Here is a 21,102-nt window from a genome sequence, read left to right on the forward strand (position 1 = left end):
GAGCGTGGAACTGCTAAGAGGGAAGCGATAGGACCGTATCCACCTGAGAGCAGCCTAGAGCATGGTTGGCCAGGTGGATGAGTGAGAGACGAGCGAGAGGAGCGAGAGGATGGTGAGGCGAGTCGCGCGTCGGGAGTCGCGGGCGGGATTCGCCCAGGTCCCGATGTTCGACGCAGGAGCTGGCCACCGAGGCGCCGGCAATGCGAATACACAGTGCCAACAGAGATACGGGCGACAGGATGGTTGGATCAGAAAAGCAAAGACGTTGGTGGTGGCGGCCGGTCGCGCAGATGCGATGCGATGTGATGAGAAGGGTGGGAAGCGTGCTGTCACCAGGCAGATGCTCTGAATGTTTCTGTGGTTCCACGCCAGCTGCCGTGGTAATTCACCCAACCAGGTTAGAGGCTGGAAGGAGGCTGCCTGAGTGCCGTCTTTGGTCGAGCGCTCGGACAGGGAAAAATGCTTGTACCAGTACCATTCATCACGGGCATACGAGTAATGATGCAGCGGTATAGTACTTATTGGAACGTGCCTGCCTGACCAGTCATTTATGTGACGACATACTAGGTACATAGGTAGGTAGTAGGTAAATGAGTCTTGGGCAGTTGCAACCGAGGCGGGGACAATGGAGTCGCTGTCAAACAGAAAGAGGCTATGTACTGGAGGGCCGCTGTACTTCCGCGGACATCTTTCCCCCGGAGCCTGCGAGTGTGAGGTCGAGACTTGAGCTGGGCGACGAGGCAGGGCGACAGAGACAAGGCTGCGAGCCAATCAAGTTGGCTAGAAGCCAAAAGAATACCTGAGACCACCTCACTCCATCCTTTTTTGAAAGATGCCGGCAGCGCTGACAAGCTGGGAGGCGACTTGACCGCAAGGCTCTAATTCGACAATTCCCGGCATGACGATGAAATGATGTTTGTGGAGACGTACCAAACTACCAATCACCCTCCTTGTGTCCTTGTGGTCCTTGTGGGATCATTTCGTTTCTGGATATCCCGGCCTGTGCCGAGCGTTCGTGCGACCACAAAGCTCACTCATTTAGTACTCATCTAGTACTCCTCCACCAACAATCGCTCGTGGGTTTTGCGGATCGGATACTTCTTCAGCCACGCCCCAGGATCCTCGCCGCTGTCCACTCCATGTAGGTCCCTTGCAGAGTCATGTTGACCACCGCGTAGGAGTGACACCATTGACACGACACTATCGACCCCAGTGCGAGGACTTAGCAGTTGTAGCGTGGCCTCTTGTCTCTGTTGTCTTGGAGCTGGTCGCGGGTGGTTCTGACTAGTCTCGCAACATGTCTGAGACTTGAGGTTCGAGACTGAATTCTGGATTGGAGAACTGAGTTATCGATGGGAGAACATACGGGCCTCTTGACGAAACAGGCCGCTGCAACGGGCAAGAAACCGGCCGCCACCACCATCACCGCCGTGGGCTTGACGCCTCCCAGCGCCCCGTGCCCCGATTGCAAAGATCCCACACCCACCACACCAACGACCACACCAACAACCGCATCCACACGCGACCGACAGCTCGTCACCACTATTCACTATTCCACAAATAGTCTCCTTATTCTCCTCCCGACATGGCCTATCACCAACCGGCCACCATGTCGGCCTGGCCTGCCCCGCCCCCCCCTCGCCTCGATCGCTTGCAAGGAACCGCGCAGGGGTTCTGGTTGCTGTCACCTAAGCGGCCCCAAAGGACCGAAGAAGCCTAAGCAAGTGCCGCAGGTACCTAGATGAAGCCGGAAGCCGACAACATGTACAGAAATCGCGTACCACCGGGGAAACGGGAGGTGGGCGCCACGCTTTGGCGTTGGCCCTGTACCGAACCGTGGGGAGGGGCTGCTCACGATCCCAAGGTTCAAGAGCTTAGGGGTTCAAGGGTTTAAGGGTTCAAGAGCCTGGATTGGCTGCAGCATGTGACCCTACAAATCCACAATCTCGATGAGCCCTGAAACCCTGCCTGGGGCTTCCTCCCACGAATTCAAGTCTTCTACTCAGGAAAACACATCCGCAAGCCGAAGCTCGGCTCTGGCTACCTACACGATATGTGGCTCCCAATACTTACATCCGGTGAGAGCTAATGATCTCGACCGGCCCAGGCTCCAAGTTGAGTCACTCTTCACAGTGCAAATTCTCTAAACGGCGGGGATCGTCCTACATAAGCCACCAAAACCTAGTTCCCAGGTGCCTTTTAGCGGCTAGTATCGATATTGACAAATGTCCATGGGCTGTGGGATGCCATTTGCACCACAGAGGATGGACCTATGGCAAAATCCCATGGTGGGTGTCCACGCTTTGCCACCACGCCATGCCACGGTGGCTAGCCCTGAGAGTCGTGAACGCCAAAGCCTCAGTGAGAGGGCCATGCGGGTTGTCAGGCTAAATTTGATAATCAACCAGGGCAAAGATCGCCGGTGGCTTCGCAATAATTCTCAACACGACGCACAAATGACGGTTGCCGACCCTCCTGCGCCACTGGCACTTGAGGTTCAAGGCTGGGACGAGAACAGGCTAGCAGGCACATTATTGGAGATGGGATGGCTTCCCCCTGGTCTGGCGCGCTAACAGTGGGTATGGCCTGCGTCGATCCCGGTGTCGAGGGATTGAGATTCCTCCCCACAGACCACGGACCAGAGGCCATGATGAGCAGGGTCACGTCAACCCGTCAGTAGCAAGCCGGTCGGTGTGTGTGTTGTATACAGGACGTCGCCTACACGCCCACCGTCCAACTCCAGGATCCCCCTGGACCGCCTGAGTCTCAGACGTTTGAATCCTACAACCCGTCAAAGCTGAGTTCGGGAGATGCGGTCGACATGAGATGGCGGCTGTGCCCGAGAGCACGATGGCTCCCCTGGTGAATGAGTCCTGGGTGTGTGGGTGCGTCACAGTGGGGTGTGGTGCTGTATTCAGCCGCCGCCTCTCATCTTTAGTTGGGCTGTTCACCACCACGAGCGACATGTCAGGACGTCAACTGTCGATGCCCTCCACTTACTCGCCTGCTCTGACTGGTCGCTGCGGGAACCTGCCTTCAGGCGGCCATAGACTGTCAACTGTCTGAAAACAGCGAGTTTGGGAGCCTCATATTGTCAATTGTCAAACTTGGGTCATCCTTTCCCCTCGCCTCTCGTCGGAGGCGGACTTGGCTCCGGCCGAGTTCAATTCACTCCTGCCAGTCCCATTTTACGAATCTTTTCCGTGCCCTCTCTCCCTCTCTCCGTGCTCAAAAATCTCTCTCCGGACCAAGATGTCGTGTTTGATCCCGACACCAGGGCAGCCATAGCCGCCCGTTATTATCCCGATCCTCCACCACCCGCTAGCTCGCGACATCGCCCCCGACGACATTACTTCTCCTGATGAGGCGCCTTTGAGAACTGCCAGCCATCCCCATTCGCCCCATCTGTCCCTTTCGTGCCCGCACCCAGGCCCCTCGTACATCTTGTTGTCCCTTCCCTTCCCTTCCACCCCTCCTATTTATTATCACGCTTCGCTGGCCGCCAACCCCCCTGACGAGGTTTCCCGAGCCAGCCTCACAACCCGTTCCTCCCCCCCGGGCTGTTTTCGCCAATGGAGCAAACTGTTCACATCTGGGAATTACAGTTATTCTAGAGTGCTTTTTAGAGCCGCTGTATCCCCGAACATCCCCGTCGCACTCACATGTGAACACTCTTCGATGCTCTGCCCTTTCCACTATGGACGCAGGGCTACCCTCATCCAGCACACTGTCTCCGGGGCCTGGCCCGTCAGCGAGTAGGAAAGAGCGCGGTGCCATTGCTGCTCAGGTGAGTAGTGTTTTTATCGTGTCCGATTTACTATCACCCGTCTTGCCGCCTCCGTGTTCCGTCTCCGTTGCCCGACCACCGCCGGCGGACTACTCCGGGTTGCCCCTCTCCGCCCCGGGGGGACACGTCAGGATCCCTCGCGCTCTCCGCTTTTGGACCTTTTTCGAAGAAGAAATAACAGATGTCAATACCGTCGGGATGTGGGCTGACGAGAATCAAGGCTTGCGAGACGTGTCGCAATAGGAAGCAGAGGTGCGATGAACAGCGGCCCAGGTGCGGGACGTGTCAAAGATTCAAACTCGACTGCCGATACCGAGAGCCTCAACCTACAAAGTATGTTTTTATTTTCCTTAAAAAAACCCCCAGCAAGCCGGCATCGAATCAGTCCATGGCGAGACCGTGGCTATTGACCGTTCTGGCATAGATGGTCCACGTGCTGCTTGTGTCCAATACTGCCACTTAGCTAACTCCCGACAGGAAAGACAGGACACTGGTGGAGATTCTGGACCGCCTCAAGGTTGTCGAGAATAAAATCGATAAATTGAGCATCAAGGGAAATACACCACCGCCGTCAACGTTCAATGTATCCCAACCGACCAGCGTGTACCCTGCCGCCACCCCGCTCTTGGCTGATCCTGACAGCCAGGAGTCACACCCGGCGAGCTCTGCCCCCCCCGCCAGTCCAACGGCGACGCAGTATGGAGGCTATCGCTATGACTCCTCGGTATCGAAAATGCTAGAATGGCCTGCCATCCGCCAAATGCTCAGCAACTTGGGGCCGAAGCCTCAGTCTCCCCTGAGCGATCACGACATCTCTGCACAACCAAACGGACTTCGCGACTCAACCATATCCCTGCCTACCGACGGCATCCAGTCAATTGGAATGCCAAATAACAATGTGTTGCAAGTTCCCTTGCACTTCCCAGGCTACCCGCCGAGCCTCAACTTGAGCCCACCGAGTATTGATTGGGAGACCATGCAGCGCTTGAGCAAGGGATTCTTTGACGTTTTCAACTGCATCTATCCAATCATGGATCGCCAATGGTTCATCTCCAGTACTTTGACCTCTATTATCAACAACGGCTTTCAAGAAGGCACCACGTCTACCGTCGTCTTGCTTGTATTCGCGCTGGGGGAAGTTGCCCTCTCATCTTCGGAAGTGCTCGTCTCCTCCTACAAGGGGCGACCATCTGGTATTAGGGGGGGCACCATCGACCGGCCCCCGGGAATTACCTATTTCAACGAAGCACGCAAGAGGATGGGCTTTGGCCTGGCCGAGATCAGCGTGGAGAATGTACAGATGCTTGCTCTAGCCGCGCTCTACTACGCAAGTTGCTCACAGGCCGTCGTAGGTGTTTCACTTCCCCTTAAAGCCTGGTTGTTAACTATGGAATAGGAATTTTGGCGGATGACGGTCTCATCATCCTTGGCTTGCCAAGCAGTGATCACTAGGTGCGAAATCCCCTCTTGTACCCGGCTCTTTCTAATTGGTATGGCAGCTCTGATCAACTGCACGGTGCCAAGGGTGACCTCATTCGGCGAGCTTATTGGCACTGCTTAATCATGGAAACGTATAAATCACCCATTGCACTGGAAGTTCTTGGCTGATAGTCGGTATAGATATCTCCATATGGAGTTTGGGCTACCATTGACAGGCCTCGAGAAGCTGGACGATGCCGTTGGCGTCCCCGACTTTAGTGGGCCGATCACTAGCGACGACTTTGTTGGCAACCAGACATCGCATTTTCAGGAGCATTTTGCCTCCCAGATAATCCTTCGGAGACTGTCTGCCAATTTTCACACTACCCTTAACAATTGTCAGTGCCTACCCAGCGTCAGACTTGACCTGGACCTCTGGGTGCAATGACGACATGCTAACTCAGGGTGCAGCATTCGGTACCAGCTCTTCCCTTCCTTTCCCCGGGCTTGGATCCTTCAGCGGGACCTCCAGCGAGAGCAACTGGACTACGATGAATCAACTTGGGGCGCAACTTGACCATTGGCGACGCATGCTCCCGAGACACCTCCGATGGCAGGACGACCAGGTTATGGCGTTTCCAGACCACTTCCAGGACGGCTTCGCATCGTACCCTGGCCAGTCTAACATGTTCACAGCGGAGCTCGATAGTCACCCCATAACCTATCCGTATGCTGCCGACATGCAAGTTGCACTTCTCCGAACGCGATACTACTATAACAAGCACCTCATCTACCGACCCTGCGTGTTCAAGGCACTCCATTACCCTGAGAGCCTCACGCAGGAAGACGCCGAGGGGGCGGCCGAATGCCTCAAAGCTTCGCTCAAGTGGCCCATCGCCCTTTCTCCACCTTGCTCTAATAAGCGGCTGGTGCCCATGGCGTTCTTCTGGTCCCAGAATCTGCTTGGCGTCCTGGTCCTACTGCACTTATCGCAACAGCATCCGATGCTGCTGCGCATTCGGTCGTCACTGTGTGGACAAGATTTCGAAGTGGACGCGACAGCGACAGTGAATTTATACTTGGATTGGCTACGCGATATGAAAAAGATAGATTCGACGGCGAGCTGGTCCTGGTCCGTCATTCGGATGATATACCACCTGGATGATTGAACAGTGGTCATGACAAAGGGAAAGGGCAAGGAATGGATGACACACGTCGGCTGAATTGGCTTTGGGCTAGATGGTGCAATTTTGGAAAGGAGGACCACTAATCTTTGCACTTTTGCTTCGGCTTGGTGATGCAGAGGGATGTTAGAGGCGTTTGAAAGATGTCGCATTGGCGGAACCCCTTGGAGGATGGCTTCTTTAAATCAGTATTGATACCCGCGGCGCTCCCCTTCCCGGTTCTTGCTTGTTCATGATGGGCTTACTGTATCCTCTCCTTTGTCCTTGCTTGTCATTGACGGTCCCCACCTTGACGGCCCAGTCCTTCCACAGCACAAGCTGGAAAAGCATGACTTAACATGGCTTCAACTGACGTCGTCGGTATAGGTTGTCTTTATCTGATGCCCCCATAACCAGACGGTATATACGCTGACAAGCCGTCTACAATGCAACGGGGGCCATATTGCCGGCGCAACTCCACTTGTGCAGCCAGAGATCGTCCAGAATGCCCACATGCGCCACACGGCTATCAGCACCGGAGACAGCGCCGGGCACATCACCGCATGAAGTCATTCCCGGCCGCGTAGATGCCGTCATTCCCACCAGACGCTCCCCTAAGCGTGCGGCCCAACTGTCGCCAAGTGCCGCGCGGGCCGTTGCGTGGCGGGAGGCACGAGAACGACGGGACGGGCCGGGCGGCTTGACGAACCGTCTGTCGCCGGCTCGCGCCTTTGCCGTGCTAACAACACTTGAGGCGCAAACGAGAAGGGCCCGGTGGTTACAGCCGGGTGAGCGCCTGGCGGGGCGGATGATGGCGCTGGTTCCGTGAGTGCTAGTGATGTATGCAGGATTTCAGGAGCAGCATTGCCGCGGCGAGTGGTGGCGCTTAGGTTTGGGTCCTAATCCTTGTCCACATGATTTGTTATGATCTGAGATAAGATGTGATGCTATGGTGTGGGCGACCTTGACCTGGATGTTGTGTACAACAACACGAGCCACTCATTCTCCCGCTTTCGATGATGCCTCTTCGCAGACTTCCCCAAGACACATCTTGAGTGGTGAAGATGCAATGATTGCAAAGCCTAGCATACCGAGACGGAGGGACCGCCGCCATCCACAATCTATCGCACCTCCCGCCCCTTCTGCCCATATTCTGCCGAGTCAATCAATCCTTCGCAGCTTGACATACCCATCCTGACCACTCTTTTCCCTGTCCGTACGTAAGACCGCTATCTCACACTGACATCTTGGCAGATCGGAGAGATCCCATCGGCCCGCGGCTGGCATTCGCCCAGTTGCCTATTCGGACTAGAGTGCATTGATGGCAACCATCCATGCCCGCAGTCTCCATGCAGGGGAATGCGGTTGGCTCTGGCCCAACCGATGTGTCAAGCCGTCGGCCAACTATTCGCTTGAATTTCCATGACTCAAGGGAGGAGTAGTTTCTCCCTATAGTAGCAGAAAGTGGGAAAATAAAACAAGGAAAAATAAGAGAGAAATGAGAATATGGAATTACTAAAAATTATTTAATCTATTATTTATTCCCCATTTGCATCTATTTGAGGTTGTACATAGTATCTCAACAATCCGGTAGAGGGTACGGTGCCGCCCCGACGTAGGCTCGAGCTAGCTGAATCAAACGTCCTCACTCGTTTCTCGAGCACTAGCAGTAACCAATATGGCTCTGCGCTGATACAATGCCGTTTATACTGAGAATTGATAAAAGGATAAATAGCCTACGTGAAACCACTGAGTCGGGTGTTCCTCAAATCCTCAAGGGGTTGAAGACGAATCAGGTACCAACATGATCGACACCACCCTCCTCTTATCTCCTCCGTCATTCTGCTAGTCAGCGAGGAAATTGAGGAATGAACCGGCCCTAAAACAGACGTCTTTTTATTAGAGTATTGCTATTTGCACACAGGTATAAGCTCCTTTACTAAAGGCTTAACGACTAAGGCCACACGTGCAATCAAGGGGTATATTGTGAGAATAAATATTTGCCAAGATAAATACTATTATACGGGAAATACTAATAATTGGTTTCTAAAAAAGGCTATTTACTACATCATTTTGTTAGGACGATAGATAAGTATTACTAGGATTGGGGATGTGGTTATGTGTGCAAGTAGCAATGGGTGGGTTTGCGAATAACAATACTCTTTGATTAACATGCGAGTACAGGATAACAACCTCACGAGTACGGCTCTGTCACGACTAATGTCAAGCGAATTATCGAGTCTGCTATATCGTAGCCTAGTACATCGTCTGTAGCTATCGTCCCTGATTTTAAGCCTGTAAACCAATATTGTGTTCATTGATTACCCTATTCATAAATGGAAACCACTCCAGGAACACACCGACGAGCAATAGAAAGTAGCAATCTTGTGACTGGAGACATTATGTCCGCGTCTGCAAATCACCAGAATGGAAGTGCGCCTCCTCCAGTGGGTTTAGTGGACGAATTTTGACCAACCTTGAGTCCTTCGCCGTTGCAGTTTGTCCGACCAACCTGGTCCATCTGCATCACCATCTTTAAAGCTGGATCGCACAGCGCTTTGATAAGACCCTCTTTTACGAGCTGGTCGGGAGTCCACGAAGTTTTGTCCCCAAATCCCAGTCCGACATTCTCCCTCAGTAGCTCATCCGCTCGAGTCGATCCAATCGAAGCCTCAAACCATTGAGATAGAGGCCCCTTTCCAGGGATTGGCACCGGCCTCGTGGTGCCATGGTAGTTTGATCCTCCAATTCTCTGCGCGACCCGGGTCGTCGTAATAGCAAGGTAGTTGCGGCTTTTCGACCCGTTGCGGTATCTTGCGATGTGACGGATGCTGGTTCCTTCGACACCCCACCTGGAGGTTTTGTCTGGGTTGGCCTTGATAACAACTTGCCCTTCATTGTCAGTTCTATTCGATGTATTAGTCAGACCCAAGGGCTCTCAAGTTGTAGAAATTGACTCTTACGAGATGTCCAGAGATTCTATCAAGGACGAGGCGAATTGTCTGAAGTCCTCTGGAATCTCTTCGGAACCGATGCGGCTGACAGAAAGCTGTATGTCCCAGGAACGCCTCGCACAATGGATGTATACGCCCGGAAACTCCTGAGTTGGCGACCGACAAACATAGTTGAAGGTGGCAGCGTTGACCTCTACCATGATGAGATCATCCTTGTCTTTGGACTTGCAGACTATATCGTAGTATACTTGTTTGTCGTAGAGCTCCCAAGGTTGCCCCTGAGAAAGGGACATGCGGGGAATCAGGTCCGCTTCAGCGCCATTAGTCGTGAGTATGGTATGAAAACCAATACTGTCATGCCTGAAGTTGAGTATCTCGTGAATGTCCAAGGATGGCCCTTGCCCCAAGTTCACCAATGATGTTTCTAGGTCGTTGATACATATTCGACCAAATTTCGCTTCAAGTCTAATATGCCCGGGCGTGATTTGCAAGATCTTCAAGAGTTCCTTGGCTTTTTTATTGGTATCATCGACAACTCTGGAAAGGTTTGCGCGCTTGCTCTGTGTTCCACCTTGGCCATCAGTTGTTGGTTGAGTGGGGGTTGGCTACGAACCAAATTAGTCAAAGAACGATTATGAACGACCAAGTATCTAATGATGACTTGGGTTTGGCGTCGTAGCCCAATTCAAGCTTTAGAAATTTCTGCTTACCTTTGGCATTTTGCGAACGGCTTCCTGTTCTTCGAGTTTCTGTGCTTCGAGTTTCTGTGGTCCAGGTCTCGATAGATTTGAACGAACCTTCACGGGGACGTTGACACCAAAGGAAGTCTCCTCTTCTTTTTGTTGAACCTTTGACTGGGATGCGACGTGTGCCCAAGTCTGGCTTGGAGCCGCCTTTTGGCCCATTGTGTAGAACAACTCCTTTTCCTTGCTGTCCATTTTGCGTAGTATCTTGCCCAAGGCATTTTCTTCGGCCTCTTGACCGACCCCTATGGTGTTTCCAGAGGTATCGGGTGCAGAAGTCGCTGCACCTTGCCCATCAAACTCATCCATGAGGGCTGGGGTGTCTATGTGAGCTTCCAGGCAGCCTAGAAGATCGCCGTCATGTATACCTACTCTCGAAGGGACAGGAGGACGGATGGTGGGGGAACCTCTCTGGGGTTCCTGTTGCCGCAGGAGATTCATAGGAGCAAACATCCCATAATCGAGTCCTGGTGGGGAATCTGAATCCAAAAGGCATTCTGTCGGAATGCCATTTGGCGTGGCCATTGTGGCCTGGTGGGAGTGATGTTGTCCGAACTCCATGAGATTACTAGAGTCGTATAATTGGCCCACAAGAAGTCCAGACAACTCCTCGTCATTGGGAGGCGGGACTGAGGACTCGGTATCAGGCTCTAGATTGACGAGAACGTCACCCCCAAAAGAGGGTATCGAATCTGTCATAGCGGGAACATCATCGGGTGGTCCGAGTTCTGAAATTCCATAGAGTGAAGGATTAAACCCAGCAGCTTCGATTCCGGCGATCCAAGACGCGACTGCGTCGGCAGCGGCTAAAGGGCCAAGTAGGGACGGTGCCGAGCTCAGGCGCATGGTGTCGTTCGGTTGCAGCAACGGCTCTTGAACAAAGCCGAGACTTTCGTGCGTCTGTGTCTTTTCAACTGTCGTGTCACCTTCATTGCCAACCCCGAATGATGGTTCCCCAGGTGCAAAACGTGATACTTCAGAACCTCGAGATTTGTCACCATGGGAGACATCAACCGCAGGCGTCGTTCTCATCCGAACAGAAGTTGATACCGAAGATGTGCTACTGCAAGTAATTGACTTTGTATCGGGGAGTTGCAGGTTTTGCTTTGATGCAGGTTCTGGTGTCAACTCTTTGGATGTATCGACGGGCATAAAGCCAGGGCTTTTTGCTCTGTACTCGAAGTCTGCAAATGCGCTGAATGATGGACGAAATGGGACGGCTTGTTTGGTTCCGATAGGGTAGACTGTTTCATCTAGCTCCGAACGACCGCGAGCCTTTATGATTTCGACCCGTATAGATGCAGCACGGTTTAGGGGTCGGTTCTCCACCAGTGTTCCCGAAACGCCGGTGTTGAGATAGGTCAACTTGTCGAGTCCCACATGCGTCAACCACCTGAAAGACAACTTGGTGATTCTTTCATCTTCAGTGAAGACCAGGTGGGAAGAACTTGGAACAAGTGAATTCTGTTGAACAATTAGATACATGACGTAGAGACAGATTGGATCGACATTACGCAAAGAGCTAGAAGATTTTCCAGCTTCCGAACAGCATCCCTCACGCACTCCATTTCTTTGTCACTCCCTATGTAGACAAGATTTCCTCTCATGTTGTGAGTGAATTGGCAGTTGACTTGGGCGCCGAGCTTTTGCAGTCCTGAAGCCTGGCCAGGGTGTGCCCACAGAAAATCGAACTTGGCAAAAAGGTCCGAGATAGAGAGGCCATCGGCCGACTCAAGCCCTCGCCAAACTGTCTTGAAAGCAAGAGGCTCAAGTTGTGCAGGAAACCGGTGCTCGTCGTAGTCGGTGGTATCCGCGCACTTGTTGTGCTGGTAAAGTGACCACGGAATGACTTGGGGTGTTTCGGTAACAAGATCAACATCTGCGCGAGTTTTCGGGTCGATGGGTAGATCACCGGGTTGATCTTCGTCGATGACATCCGTTTCCTCTTCGAGGAGAAGCTCCAGGAAGGAGTGGATTCGGTGCGTAATCTCCTCTTGGTGCTCCTGGGCCGTGATGATCTTGAACCAAGGAATCTCGGGCTCGTACAGCATCTCCAACACTTTGTCCTGCTCATCGATGGTTAGGTTGGAATGGAGTGCAGGATTCTGTGGGAGAAATTCTCACCTGGTGCGGTGCCTCTCGAAGGTGGGCAATAGTAGACGCAACACCCGTCGGCAATAGAGGAGGGTTGCAAGTTACGTAGAATTCGACATAGTCCGCCATCTCTCACAGCTCTCCCAGATGCGTCCAGGAATTCGAGAAGAAGTTGGATGAAGGAGAATGGTTTCTGTGCGCGGCAGTTTTTGGCTGGCAGGTTTTTTGTAGCAAACGAAGCGGGCGTTTGCCAGGTGCTTGCCAGGTGCCTGCCAAACGGAAGGGAAGAAGGCGAAAGAAGCAGGCAGGCACCCGATCACCTGCCGCCTTCCGGCGCCAGCTGGCAATAGCTCCATGATGTGCCTCACAGCCAGAGACAGAGGGCGTTGGGTGGATAATAGAACACCGTTGGTGATTTTGTTGTTTGAAGAGGTGCAAGTCGTTTGGAAGCTGAGAGGGAGGCGAAAAGTTTGGCTAGGTATCTACCAATTTTACCGTGATTCAGAGGAGATGGGGAGTGTTCTTTAACGCGCACGCACACACGCACACACGCGCGATCCTGGCCATGCGTGTGTATTATATTACTGCATGCCAACTTACAGAATGCACCTTGCCGGTTTTGTGTGCAGTATTAAATGCTCAAGAGGGAAGTGGTGCGCGATAATTACAGAGAAAGCAAATGAATAAACTAATTAATATTACAAGATTTCGCCATAAGGGCAAAAAACATGTCCAGAGGTGATGCTGACAGCTGCCTCCTGCATTGAGATTGCGTGTGAATAGCAATGCTCATTAGAAGGCATGCCTAGCATTGGAGCTAACTTGTCGAAACCCAGCAGTGAAGAGCAGACACACCCAAACATTATATTCATAAGTAGCCGAGGTATCCCACTTTCCCCAGAGCATCATCAAGAAAGTAATCTTGGATCTGTACATGCTTGTCATGACATCAATCTCTCTAATTGTTGTATCTTTGTTTCGCCAGGGTGCTTTTCCTCAACGTGATTTTGAAAACCACAGCACCCTGGAGAAACCCGTTTTTGAAGCCATCCACGGGTGCCCAAAAAAGCAATGGACACACACACGCACACAACGCCAGTAGCGCCCCCCCAATATCTGCCATCCTCGGGACATGTAGTCAGATAGAAGGAGAGAAATAAATAAAAAGAATAAACAATCGTATCCAACCCGGGAAAATATCCGGCCCATCTATCCGATGAAGGCATACAAAATCAAGCAGTTACAAGGGAGTGGTATCAAGATATTGGCAGTGGTCGTAAAGGTAGTGACGGGTCCAAGAGGATGGAGCAAGTTAGCGTCTATGCAGACAGACCCGGTGAGAAGTTGGTCGAGTCGGGAGTGATTGTCGGTGAAGAGACTGTCGAGGCATTGGCCGGTTCAGTGGAACCAAAACCCTGAGGTCCATCGTGGAGCGGAGTAGTTGGGTTCTAGTTTCGGAAGCGGGGACTCGAAACCAGGTGAGGGGGTAGCGATGCTTTGCATATTCCGTCATGGCACTCATTTTGCCCCCTTGACGTTCTTCTTGACATTCAGCGCCCACTTCAGCTTGGCGAGAGCCTCTCTTGACTCCTGCAAGATCTGTTCTTGCTCATCCTCCCTCCTCTTCGCGTTGGTCTTGATGTCCTTGAGACCTTCCTCCTGGGCCTTCTTGTATTCTTCAAACAGGCGGGCAATCTCGTCCTTTTCATGCTTCAACTGCTTGATATTGTCGTTCTGCTGGTCGCACAGTTCTCGTAGGGTCTGGATCTTGTCGTCGTCCTTTCTTCGTTCCTCGGCCAGCTCGTTGATCTGGATCTTCATCTTGGACGTCGCCCGCTTGACCTCGTCACCTTGGTCGCGCCAGTGTGAAGAAATGGCGTTGTAACGGCCCTCCATCATCTGTGCATATGTCGTTGCCTCTTCAACTTGAACTGTTGTTTCACTCTTCATCTTATCCATCTCTTCCTTCCAACCCCTCTCCCGCTCTAGGGCGAAGGTGGTCTTCTTCTTTTCCGCTTCGACATTTGCCGTCAGCGTCTCGACTTGCCGTTCCTTCCTAGCTAGCAACGTCTTTGTAACATTGGCCTCCAACAGTCGGCTTTCGTAGTCGCTGATGGTACGGTCCATTTTGTCCTCGACGAGCTTGGCGGCCTGTTTCGACTCCTCTGCGCGTAGCCGTTCGATCTTGATGTCTCGTTTGAGGGCTTCATTATCGCTCACGAGCTTGTTGATGACGCGTCCGGTCTTTCCCAACCCAGCCTTGCCAATTGTTGAGTCCCATTGACCGTCCCCCTGTTCTCCGCCTTCCGACGCCATGGAGGTGTCCGGGTCGGGGGTAGGCTCTACTACCCTCGCGGCGTTCGAGTTCCATCGTGTGGGGGTGTCGGTATTCATGTCGTGTTTTAACCTGACAGTTGGGGGGGTTCTGTTGTGTGGGCTTCCATCCGCGGCGGACATGCCGCTCGTGTTGCTGTTGACGCTGCTGGAAAAAGCGCTGTGCTTGCTGTCAGGGCTGGACTCGGAGCCCTCGAAGCTCGGGACGCTTCGAATGGTGCTGGACCTTGCGAGGCCCGGCTTGTAGGAGGCAGGTGCGCGGCTCTTCATGCTGTTGATGAAGCCTTTCGAGGCGGGTGTCAACGTTTTCTCAGTGGTACCATGTAGTTCGGAATTCCTTGATGCAGCTGCTGGCAATTATTCTACATTAGCAAGATTCGTGGGGAAAAAAGGTCTAGCGCAAGGCTGACGTGAGGAGGAAAGAGATGGAAGAAGGCAGGCCACGGAGGCTACGATCGACCCGTAGGAATTGTGGGGAGCCGTTTCAAGGACGGGGGGTGACAATTCGGGCATGCACGAAATGCAGTGTTGCGTGTGCTATCTGTGCTATGTGTGCGGTGTAGTGTGCAGATGTAGTGCGGGAGGGCGTACCGTTGACAGCGTCCTTGTGGATGGTAAAGTCTTTCTTCTGGAGGCGGTTCCGTGGCATCGCGCAGCCTCGGTTCTCGCGGCGATGCAACGACGAGAGGGAGGCGCGCTCGGCAACGTCAAGTAAACAAGCAAAGCGCCTCTCGAAGTATGTTGGTTAAGGGAGGAACGGTTGGCCTGGAAGACGGGTGGATGAATCGGGTGGGTTGGGGTGTAGCGCGTTAATTGATGTTCAGCCACGGGGTTTAGGCCCGTTTGTTCTCGTAGATGGATCCTTCAGGTTGTTGCTAGCGGATCTCCGGAAGCCAAAATCCAAGAGCTCAGCCGGGTCGATTGGAGTGGACGTGTTACTGTTTCGGTGCCCGTCGGTTGCAAAACGCAGAACAGGATGCGACGGGGGAGAAGCTGGCCAAGATGAGATGGTGAAGAGCGAGGAAAGGAGGCGACGGTCTCCAAGTGCACGGCTGGTTATTAGGTGAGTAAGCTCGAGGGGCCATTCAAAGGCGACTTCGAAACAAAGAAGGTGGCCAGACAAAACAACAGCGGCGTCAGTAGCAGGATTCAGCATGAACAAGGCGCAGAGAATGGCAGAAACACGCAGTGACCACACGAACACACACACGCACATGTAGCGTCAACGGGGGGGCAAGGGGCGCCGTGGGATCCGGGGCAACAATTAATGGGCCAAAACGAACGAAAACGAACATGCAATGTTATTCGGGCCCTGTAGGCCTGCGCACGCATGGGAAACATTGACGACGCCCATGGCCGATTTTCAGGCCCACAGGGGAGCCAGGCCCGGCCTGCAAGGGTACAGGGCTGGTCCCATCTATCCGTCTAGCCCAATTAGTTAATGATTAATGGGATTAATGGAGGGAGGCCGGTTCCTATCAAGCCACAGGCAATTGTGTCTTCTTCTCCCAAGCTATGTTATGGATGCCTCATGCCCACTGAGACCTCAGCCGCTAGTCCGCCCTGCCACTGCTCCCACTGCCACTGCCACCGCCAAAGCCTACCGTCGAGGTACCTACCTAGGCACTGCTGCACTGCCGCACCGCCGCACCGCCCGCTGATGACGGTGCCCTAATAAGGTACCTACCTACTTAGGTGCCAAGACGGCCCTGACGCTGCCGACTCCTCCAATGTAGCTCACTGGGCCAACCGCTCCCCAGCACCATACGCGCGCCACATCCGCCCTTGCGTCGCCTGTGGCCCATCATCTCGGGTTGCCCTTCAGCTTCCATCTCCCACGACCAGGCCGCCTCTGCATTTCGCCGTCCTCCCTTGCGTCGTCAGCTTGGGTGTGGCTTCAACTGATACGCGGGTCCTTTGTTCGCTGCTTCGTTATCGTTCCTGTCGCGTCTCAAGCCACCGCCTCCATATCTCCGTCGCGTGTCCTCCTAGAGCTGTACCACAAGAACATCCAGGGATGGACAGCTAGCTCACCTGAGATCTCATCAAAGAAGCAAGTTGGTGAAATGTGACATGTTGCAAAGTGACCACCGTTCCAATAATTAGCCCGCCGAGACACAAACCCAATTCGGGTAACCCGAAACATCTTCCAGTCAGATGGATGCGAAGCCTCGGATACTCAGCCATGGATGGCCGTTTGTCAATTTCATGGTCCATCAACCTTTAATTCCCCTGTCCGACTCTGTCATACACTGCAGGTATCCGCAGATATCTTGCCGAGTCCCGTCATTATCGGCCTATTAGATACCCATTGCCGCATCCGTTGGTGAGCCCGACAACACTGCTGCACTCGGCCAACCAAGTCCTCTCTGTGATATCTCCGAAGCCACCATTCTCGCTCCCCGATGACTCCTAGTGCCTGAATCGCGCTTCTCTCGTGAGCCCATGATCCGTAGATCCCTGGCATATCTCTACAATAATTTTCCTCTGAAGCCAATAAACGCCTGCCGATGCCTTGTTCGTAGTTTCTTTTCTTGCCGTACTCAACCGCACTCCCCCAAGCCGTGCCAGCGGGGCGCAGAAAAAGCAACACGATGGCTCGCTCCCACCCAACAGCTTGTCATAACCGCAAAACCATCATCTGTCGGGCTTACATTTAATACACAAAAGAATGTCGATCGACGAGCGTCGGTCAACAAGAGCCTGTCGCTCCTACGCTGTACGGCGTATCAAATTCGGGCCGTGTTCGCCATTCCCAACCCAATCAACCCACTTATGCCGCGATGGCTGGTGCTGCAGCTGGCCCCGGGTTGTCACCGTTGGTCTCACGGGCGGCCTCGATAAAACCTGGGCGGTACTTTGAGAGATACTTTGCAGCCATTGGTCTCGCATCCTCGACTACCATACGTGTCAGCAATACTCACGTTCGGGAGGGGGAAGGTGCACTTACAGTCGGTCCAGATATCTTGCACAGTATCCAATGCAATCTCCTTGACGGGCGGCCGCATCATGACCTGGTACAGCAAGCTCGTCAGGGCCAGCTGCACAACGCTCGGGTCGCGACACATGTGCTTCACCCGCGAGAGAATCGTCTTGTTGAGCTCGGGGATCTCGCTCAGGAAGCGTGTCAGCACCTTATCTTGCGGGTGCAGGTACGGTAGGAAGCCGTCGATGAGTCGCAAACAGCATTTTTCGTAATGTAGCGGTCTGTCACCCTCGGATTTTTGTTGTAGTTTGTCGTTGTACCACTCTTCGCAGAGCCACGACACGGCCACGTCAATGTGCCTTCGGAAGTCCTCCATAACGTAACTGTATAGTACGTCACGAATGTTGTTGCTGAGTGATTGCGACACCGATGGGTCGTCCTCGCCTTTCACGGAAATATCCTCGAGACCAGCCGACGAGCGTGTCGCTAGTCTGGCCAAAATGGTCATCCACGAGTCCCGGGTGCCAGAGCTGGCGGCCAACCTGCTGAAGCCGGCCTTGTATTTCTTGGTTGCTGGGTCCTCGAGCGACTTCATCATCTCGACCACACGCGTCACTGTTCCGTTGCCTGCAGTAAGTGCCGTCTCTGGTGTTAGGGTCTGCGGCTGGGCAAGATGGAACGATTTCAAGGCCAGACCGCCCTCCAACCCGGGTTCATCAACCATCGGGGAGCTATCTAATTTGTTGAGGATCTGCTCCGTATCCTCGGCTTGGTAGAAATCAGGCTCGTAGTCGTCATCATCCTCATCTACACCAAGAGGGGCAGTGTTGGGGTTCAACTCGGGGGCTGGGGCGCTGGAAAGCACATCTAAGCGACCACGGATACCGTCCACGGCCTTGATCAACACCTGCGGGTCTAGCCTGGAGAGGGTTGTGACAGCTATCTTGGCCACCATAGGAGCGGGGACTTGTGATATGTCAAAGGTCCTCAGTGCATCATTGCCAATCAAGGTAAAGACCTCAGCAAGACTGTGTGTGCCAGGGGCCAACGGGGGGATCTGGATTTGAGCAGGGGTAAGGCGTTGTCGCTTGGCATCATACACATCGTGATTTCGCATCTCCATCGGACGTTTCCTTGACCCATCGAAGATATCAGACATGGTGCGCATCATGCGCTCCACGTACTGCTGGATCCTAGGGACCATTGGGTTATGAGGGTCTCTCTTGGTGAGGTGAATCAGCAACAAACGGCTCGTCTTTTCCATGGATTTGATCATCACTCGGTTCTTAGGGGTCAGAGGAGAGTTGGCGAGCTTGAGGGGGTTAAAGTTAAGGATGGCGTTGAGAATCCGGTTCGAGGTTGTTGGGCGCGTTCGAATGAGAATGGAAAGGCAGTTGAGGGTCGCATCAACAACCAAGGCGTCGCTGCGTAATTTCGAATGTCAGCAAGGCAAAGTTATCTTCCATCTGGCCAGTATGGTCTTCTTACCTGCTCTCTTGCAAGACAGTCAACATGCGATCCAATAGACCTGTTGCTTCGGCCTCCAGTGTCCTCTGATCCAGGGACTGATGGTTCGGGGGAACCTTGTCCAAAGAAACATCCAGGGTACCACCGTACTATTATTGGCGTCAGTAATATCCTCTACGCGTTGAGTGGACATGCTCGTACCCTCAACTCGGCACCAGTAGCAACGCTCTGTGCCAAAACTACCCGCTGCGCAAACTTGATACAGCATATTCTCACAGAAGGAACCGCATTGTCCCATATCCTTAAGATTTTTTGCTTGATCGCCACCATTCGTTCCCAGGTAATCGTATCGTAACCGTTGTTGATGCTGCAGGACAATAGATCAGTAGTTGAACATGACAGGTTCCTGGATAGGAGGCAACTTACATCCACCTCATCGCTAACGGATAGATGCTGGCGGCAGTCTGAATCACGCTTCGCAGCACTTGGGGATCCTCGCGATCATTCGCGATCATCGACTCCAGCGTCGTCAACACGTAGGGCTGCATCGTCTCCTTCTCCCCGTTGGGCAGCGCGGGCGTCGCAAACGCTTCGGCGAGGAATTCGGCACCCCATCGTCGCAGCTCGAGGGGCGCACTCGGCCCAATGATGGGAAGAATGCCCTTGACTACGCTGGGGTAGTACTTGACGTCGCCCAGAACGAGTTTCCGGGCGTCGTCGAGCTGGCGGATCTGGTCCGACACGGAGAGTGTTGGCGTCGCCATGGTTATTCGGTGGAGGTGGGATCGCGGCCGGCAAGGGGAGCCAGGCAAAGGCTGCGGTGCACGAGCTTCGAATATCGGCAGATGGAGAAATGGGTCATAGGTTGTACAGGAACGGGTGGGCAGTGGTTGATAAGTTGGCGATGCGGCTCTGATGTCGCGCGACTAGGCTGAGCTTGCCAGATGGACTTTTCCACTACGTCCTCATGCTCTGCATGAGAAGCCCCTGGTCTAGCAGAAAATAGAATCCGGCGTCGTGGGTATTCGCGGTCGTGATCGGGCTGCCGGACACCAAATCTGTCGTGTGCGCTACGCGTTCGTCTGTGTCGTGGCTATGATCCGGCCTTTGTCTCGAAGTCGGCGTCAGGTTTTGGCGACGGGTTTGACGCGGGAGCAGAGACGACGTGAACCTGGGAAGGGACCCATGTTACAAGCTCCAGTAGGTAGTGCCTGGAGCCAAGTGCTGTACGTCACGCCCACATGTTTTAGCCGACGTTGAGCCGCCCGCGAAGATCTCCCCAAAGTCGCAGCATCCGAGATGGTACCATAATTCTTGCAATTAACGACTCCCGTTCGACTCTATTTGCGCTTTGTTCAACTCGACCCGGATCTCTGCGTCGGCGCATTTACAATACCCAATATGGCCAAGTTTGTCCCCCCCAGCCCCATTGCGAGTCCGGTGGACTGATCTCACCTCGACAGCCCACACTCTACCTACTACGACCGCCGCCTGCGTCAAGGCCCCTCGCTCATCCGAGCCCGACGACCATACCTGCTCAAGAACTCTGTCACTGGCCTGGGACTTTTTGCGGTTGTGGGAAGCATCTGTACGTCCGACAGGGCCAGCAATGACAATCCCTTGCTTACCGTTCCTAGATTACTACACCCTCAACGCCGTTGGCCAGGACAACTTCGACGATGTCAAGGTGCCCGATCAGCCTCAGAAATCCGCCGGTTCCAAGTAAAATCATATTTCTAGTACCTAACTGCCAAACCTGATCGACCTCGACTGCCCGGGCAGAATACCGGTGTTAGAATACAGATATTGAAGACGGATGAAGGACAAAACCACGCGATCCCATTCATGCTACCTGCTGGTCATAACGCCTTATAATCCCCAAAAACCCCTGTATAACATGTAGTTACAACGTCTTTCCCGAAATATGTATGGGTACATGGGATCCTGTACACTAGTCCTTGAAGCATGCGAGACCTTGTCCGCTGCCACAGTATGATGCCACCCTTCTCCAACCCTCGATAAAAGAACCATGCCGTCAGATAGACGCGCCCTGTGCTCCCAGTCGTGTCCAGCATTCAAGACGAAAGAAAAATGAATTTGTCGAAGCGTAGCCGACTGTTCCCTTGGGTATCACAAAATCCGATTGCAAAACAACGATCCTCCTCGTTCCCTAGCCAAGTTGACAATGGGACAAAACTTAATGGACATAACCTAG

General features: G+C 53.3%; 6 protein-coding genes across 6 annotated transcripts; 2 read left to right on the plus strand and 4 right to left on the minus strand.

The window, feature by feature from the left end:
• Window positions 1-3,570: 3,570 nt before the first annotated feature.
• BGZ61DRAFT_14559 (uncharacterized protein) lies at window positions 3,571-6,625 on the plus strand. The gene is made up of 7 exons (XM_046237316.1): window positions 3,571-3,787; window positions 4,008-4,120; window positions 4,265-5,135; window positions 5,184-5,239; window positions 5,287-5,358; window positions 5,408-5,604; window positions 5,678-6,625. Exons 1-7 carry the CDS (start codon window positions 3,698-3,700, stop codon window positions 6,373-6,375), a joined length of 2,097 nt encoding a protein of 698 aa, XP_046112170.1. The 5' UTR covers window positions 3,571-3,697; the 3' UTR covers window positions 6,376-6,625.
• A 1,954-nt stretch (window positions 6,626-8,579) lies between these two features.
• BGZ61DRAFT_14663 (uncharacterized protein) lies at window positions 8,580-12,590 on the minus strand. Its single transcript, XM_046237318.1, has 5 exons — window positions 12,191-12,590; window positions 11,581-12,132; window positions 10,034-11,530; window positions 9,333-9,928; window positions 8,580-9,275 (listed from the first exon to the last, which is right to left on the minus strand). The coding sequence occupies exons 1-5, from the start codon at window positions 12,287-12,289 to the stop codon at window positions 8,789-8,791; spliced, it is 3,231 nt and encodes a 1,076-aa protein (XP_046112171.1). The 5' UTR covers window positions 12,290-12,590; the 3' UTR covers window positions 8,580-8,788.
• Window positions 12,591-13,678: 1,088 nt separating this feature from the next.
• On the minus strand, window positions 13,679-15,143 carry BGZ61DRAFT_525522 (uncharacterized protein; the record flags this gene model as incomplete). Its single annotated transcript, XM_046252778.1, has 2 exons — window positions 13,679-14,844; window positions 15,086-15,143. The coding sequence occupies 2 exons, from the start codon at window positions 15,141-15,143 to the stop codon at window positions 13,679-13,681; spliced, it is 1,224 nt and encodes a 407-aa protein (XP_046112172.1).
• Window positions 15,144-15,228: 85 nt separating this feature from the next.
• On the minus strand, window positions 15,229-15,991 carry BGZ61DRAFT_14673 (uncharacterized protein). Its single transcript, XM_046237319.1, has one exon. The coding sequence runs from the start codon at window positions 15,708-15,710 to the stop codon at window positions 15,315-15,317; it is 396 nt and encodes a 131-aa protein (XP_046112173.1). The 5' UTR covers window positions 15,711-15,991; the 3' UTR covers window positions 15,229-15,314.
• Window positions 15,992-17,267: 1,276 nt separating this feature from the next.
• BGZ61DRAFT_338569 (uncharacterized protein) lies at window positions 17,268-19,651 on the minus strand (the record flags this gene model as incomplete). Its single annotated transcript, XM_046239140.1, has 5 exons — window positions 17,268-17,392; window positions 17,445-18,844; window positions 18,909-19,036; window positions 19,089-19,254; window positions 19,314-19,651. 5 exons carry the CDS (start codon window positions 19,649-19,651, stop codon window positions 17,268-17,270), a joined length of 2,157 nt encoding a protein of 718 aa, XP_046112174.1.
• A 421-nt stretch (window positions 19,652-20,072) lies between these two features.
• BGZ61DRAFT_525524 (uncharacterized protein) lies at window positions 20,073-20,613 on the plus strand (the record flags this gene model as incomplete). The annotated part of the gene is made up of 3 exons (XM_046252779.1): window positions 20,073-20,113; window positions 20,351-20,475; window positions 20,525-20,613. The coding sequence occupies 3 exons, from the start codon at window positions 20,073-20,075 to the stop codon at window positions 20,611-20,613; spliced, it is 255 nt and encodes an 84-aa protein (XP_046112175.1).
• Between the last annotated feature and the right edge of the window lie 489 nt (window positions 20,614-21,102).

Source organism: Ilyonectria robusta (genome assembly GCF_021365365.1).
Source record: "Ilyonectria robusta strain PMI_751 chromosome Unknown BGZ61scaffold_1, whole genome shotgun sequence".
Classification (NCBI taxonomy): domain Eukaryota; kingdom Fungi; phylum Ascomycota; class Sordariomycetes; order Hypocreales; family Nectriaceae; genus Ilyonectria; species Ilyonectria robusta.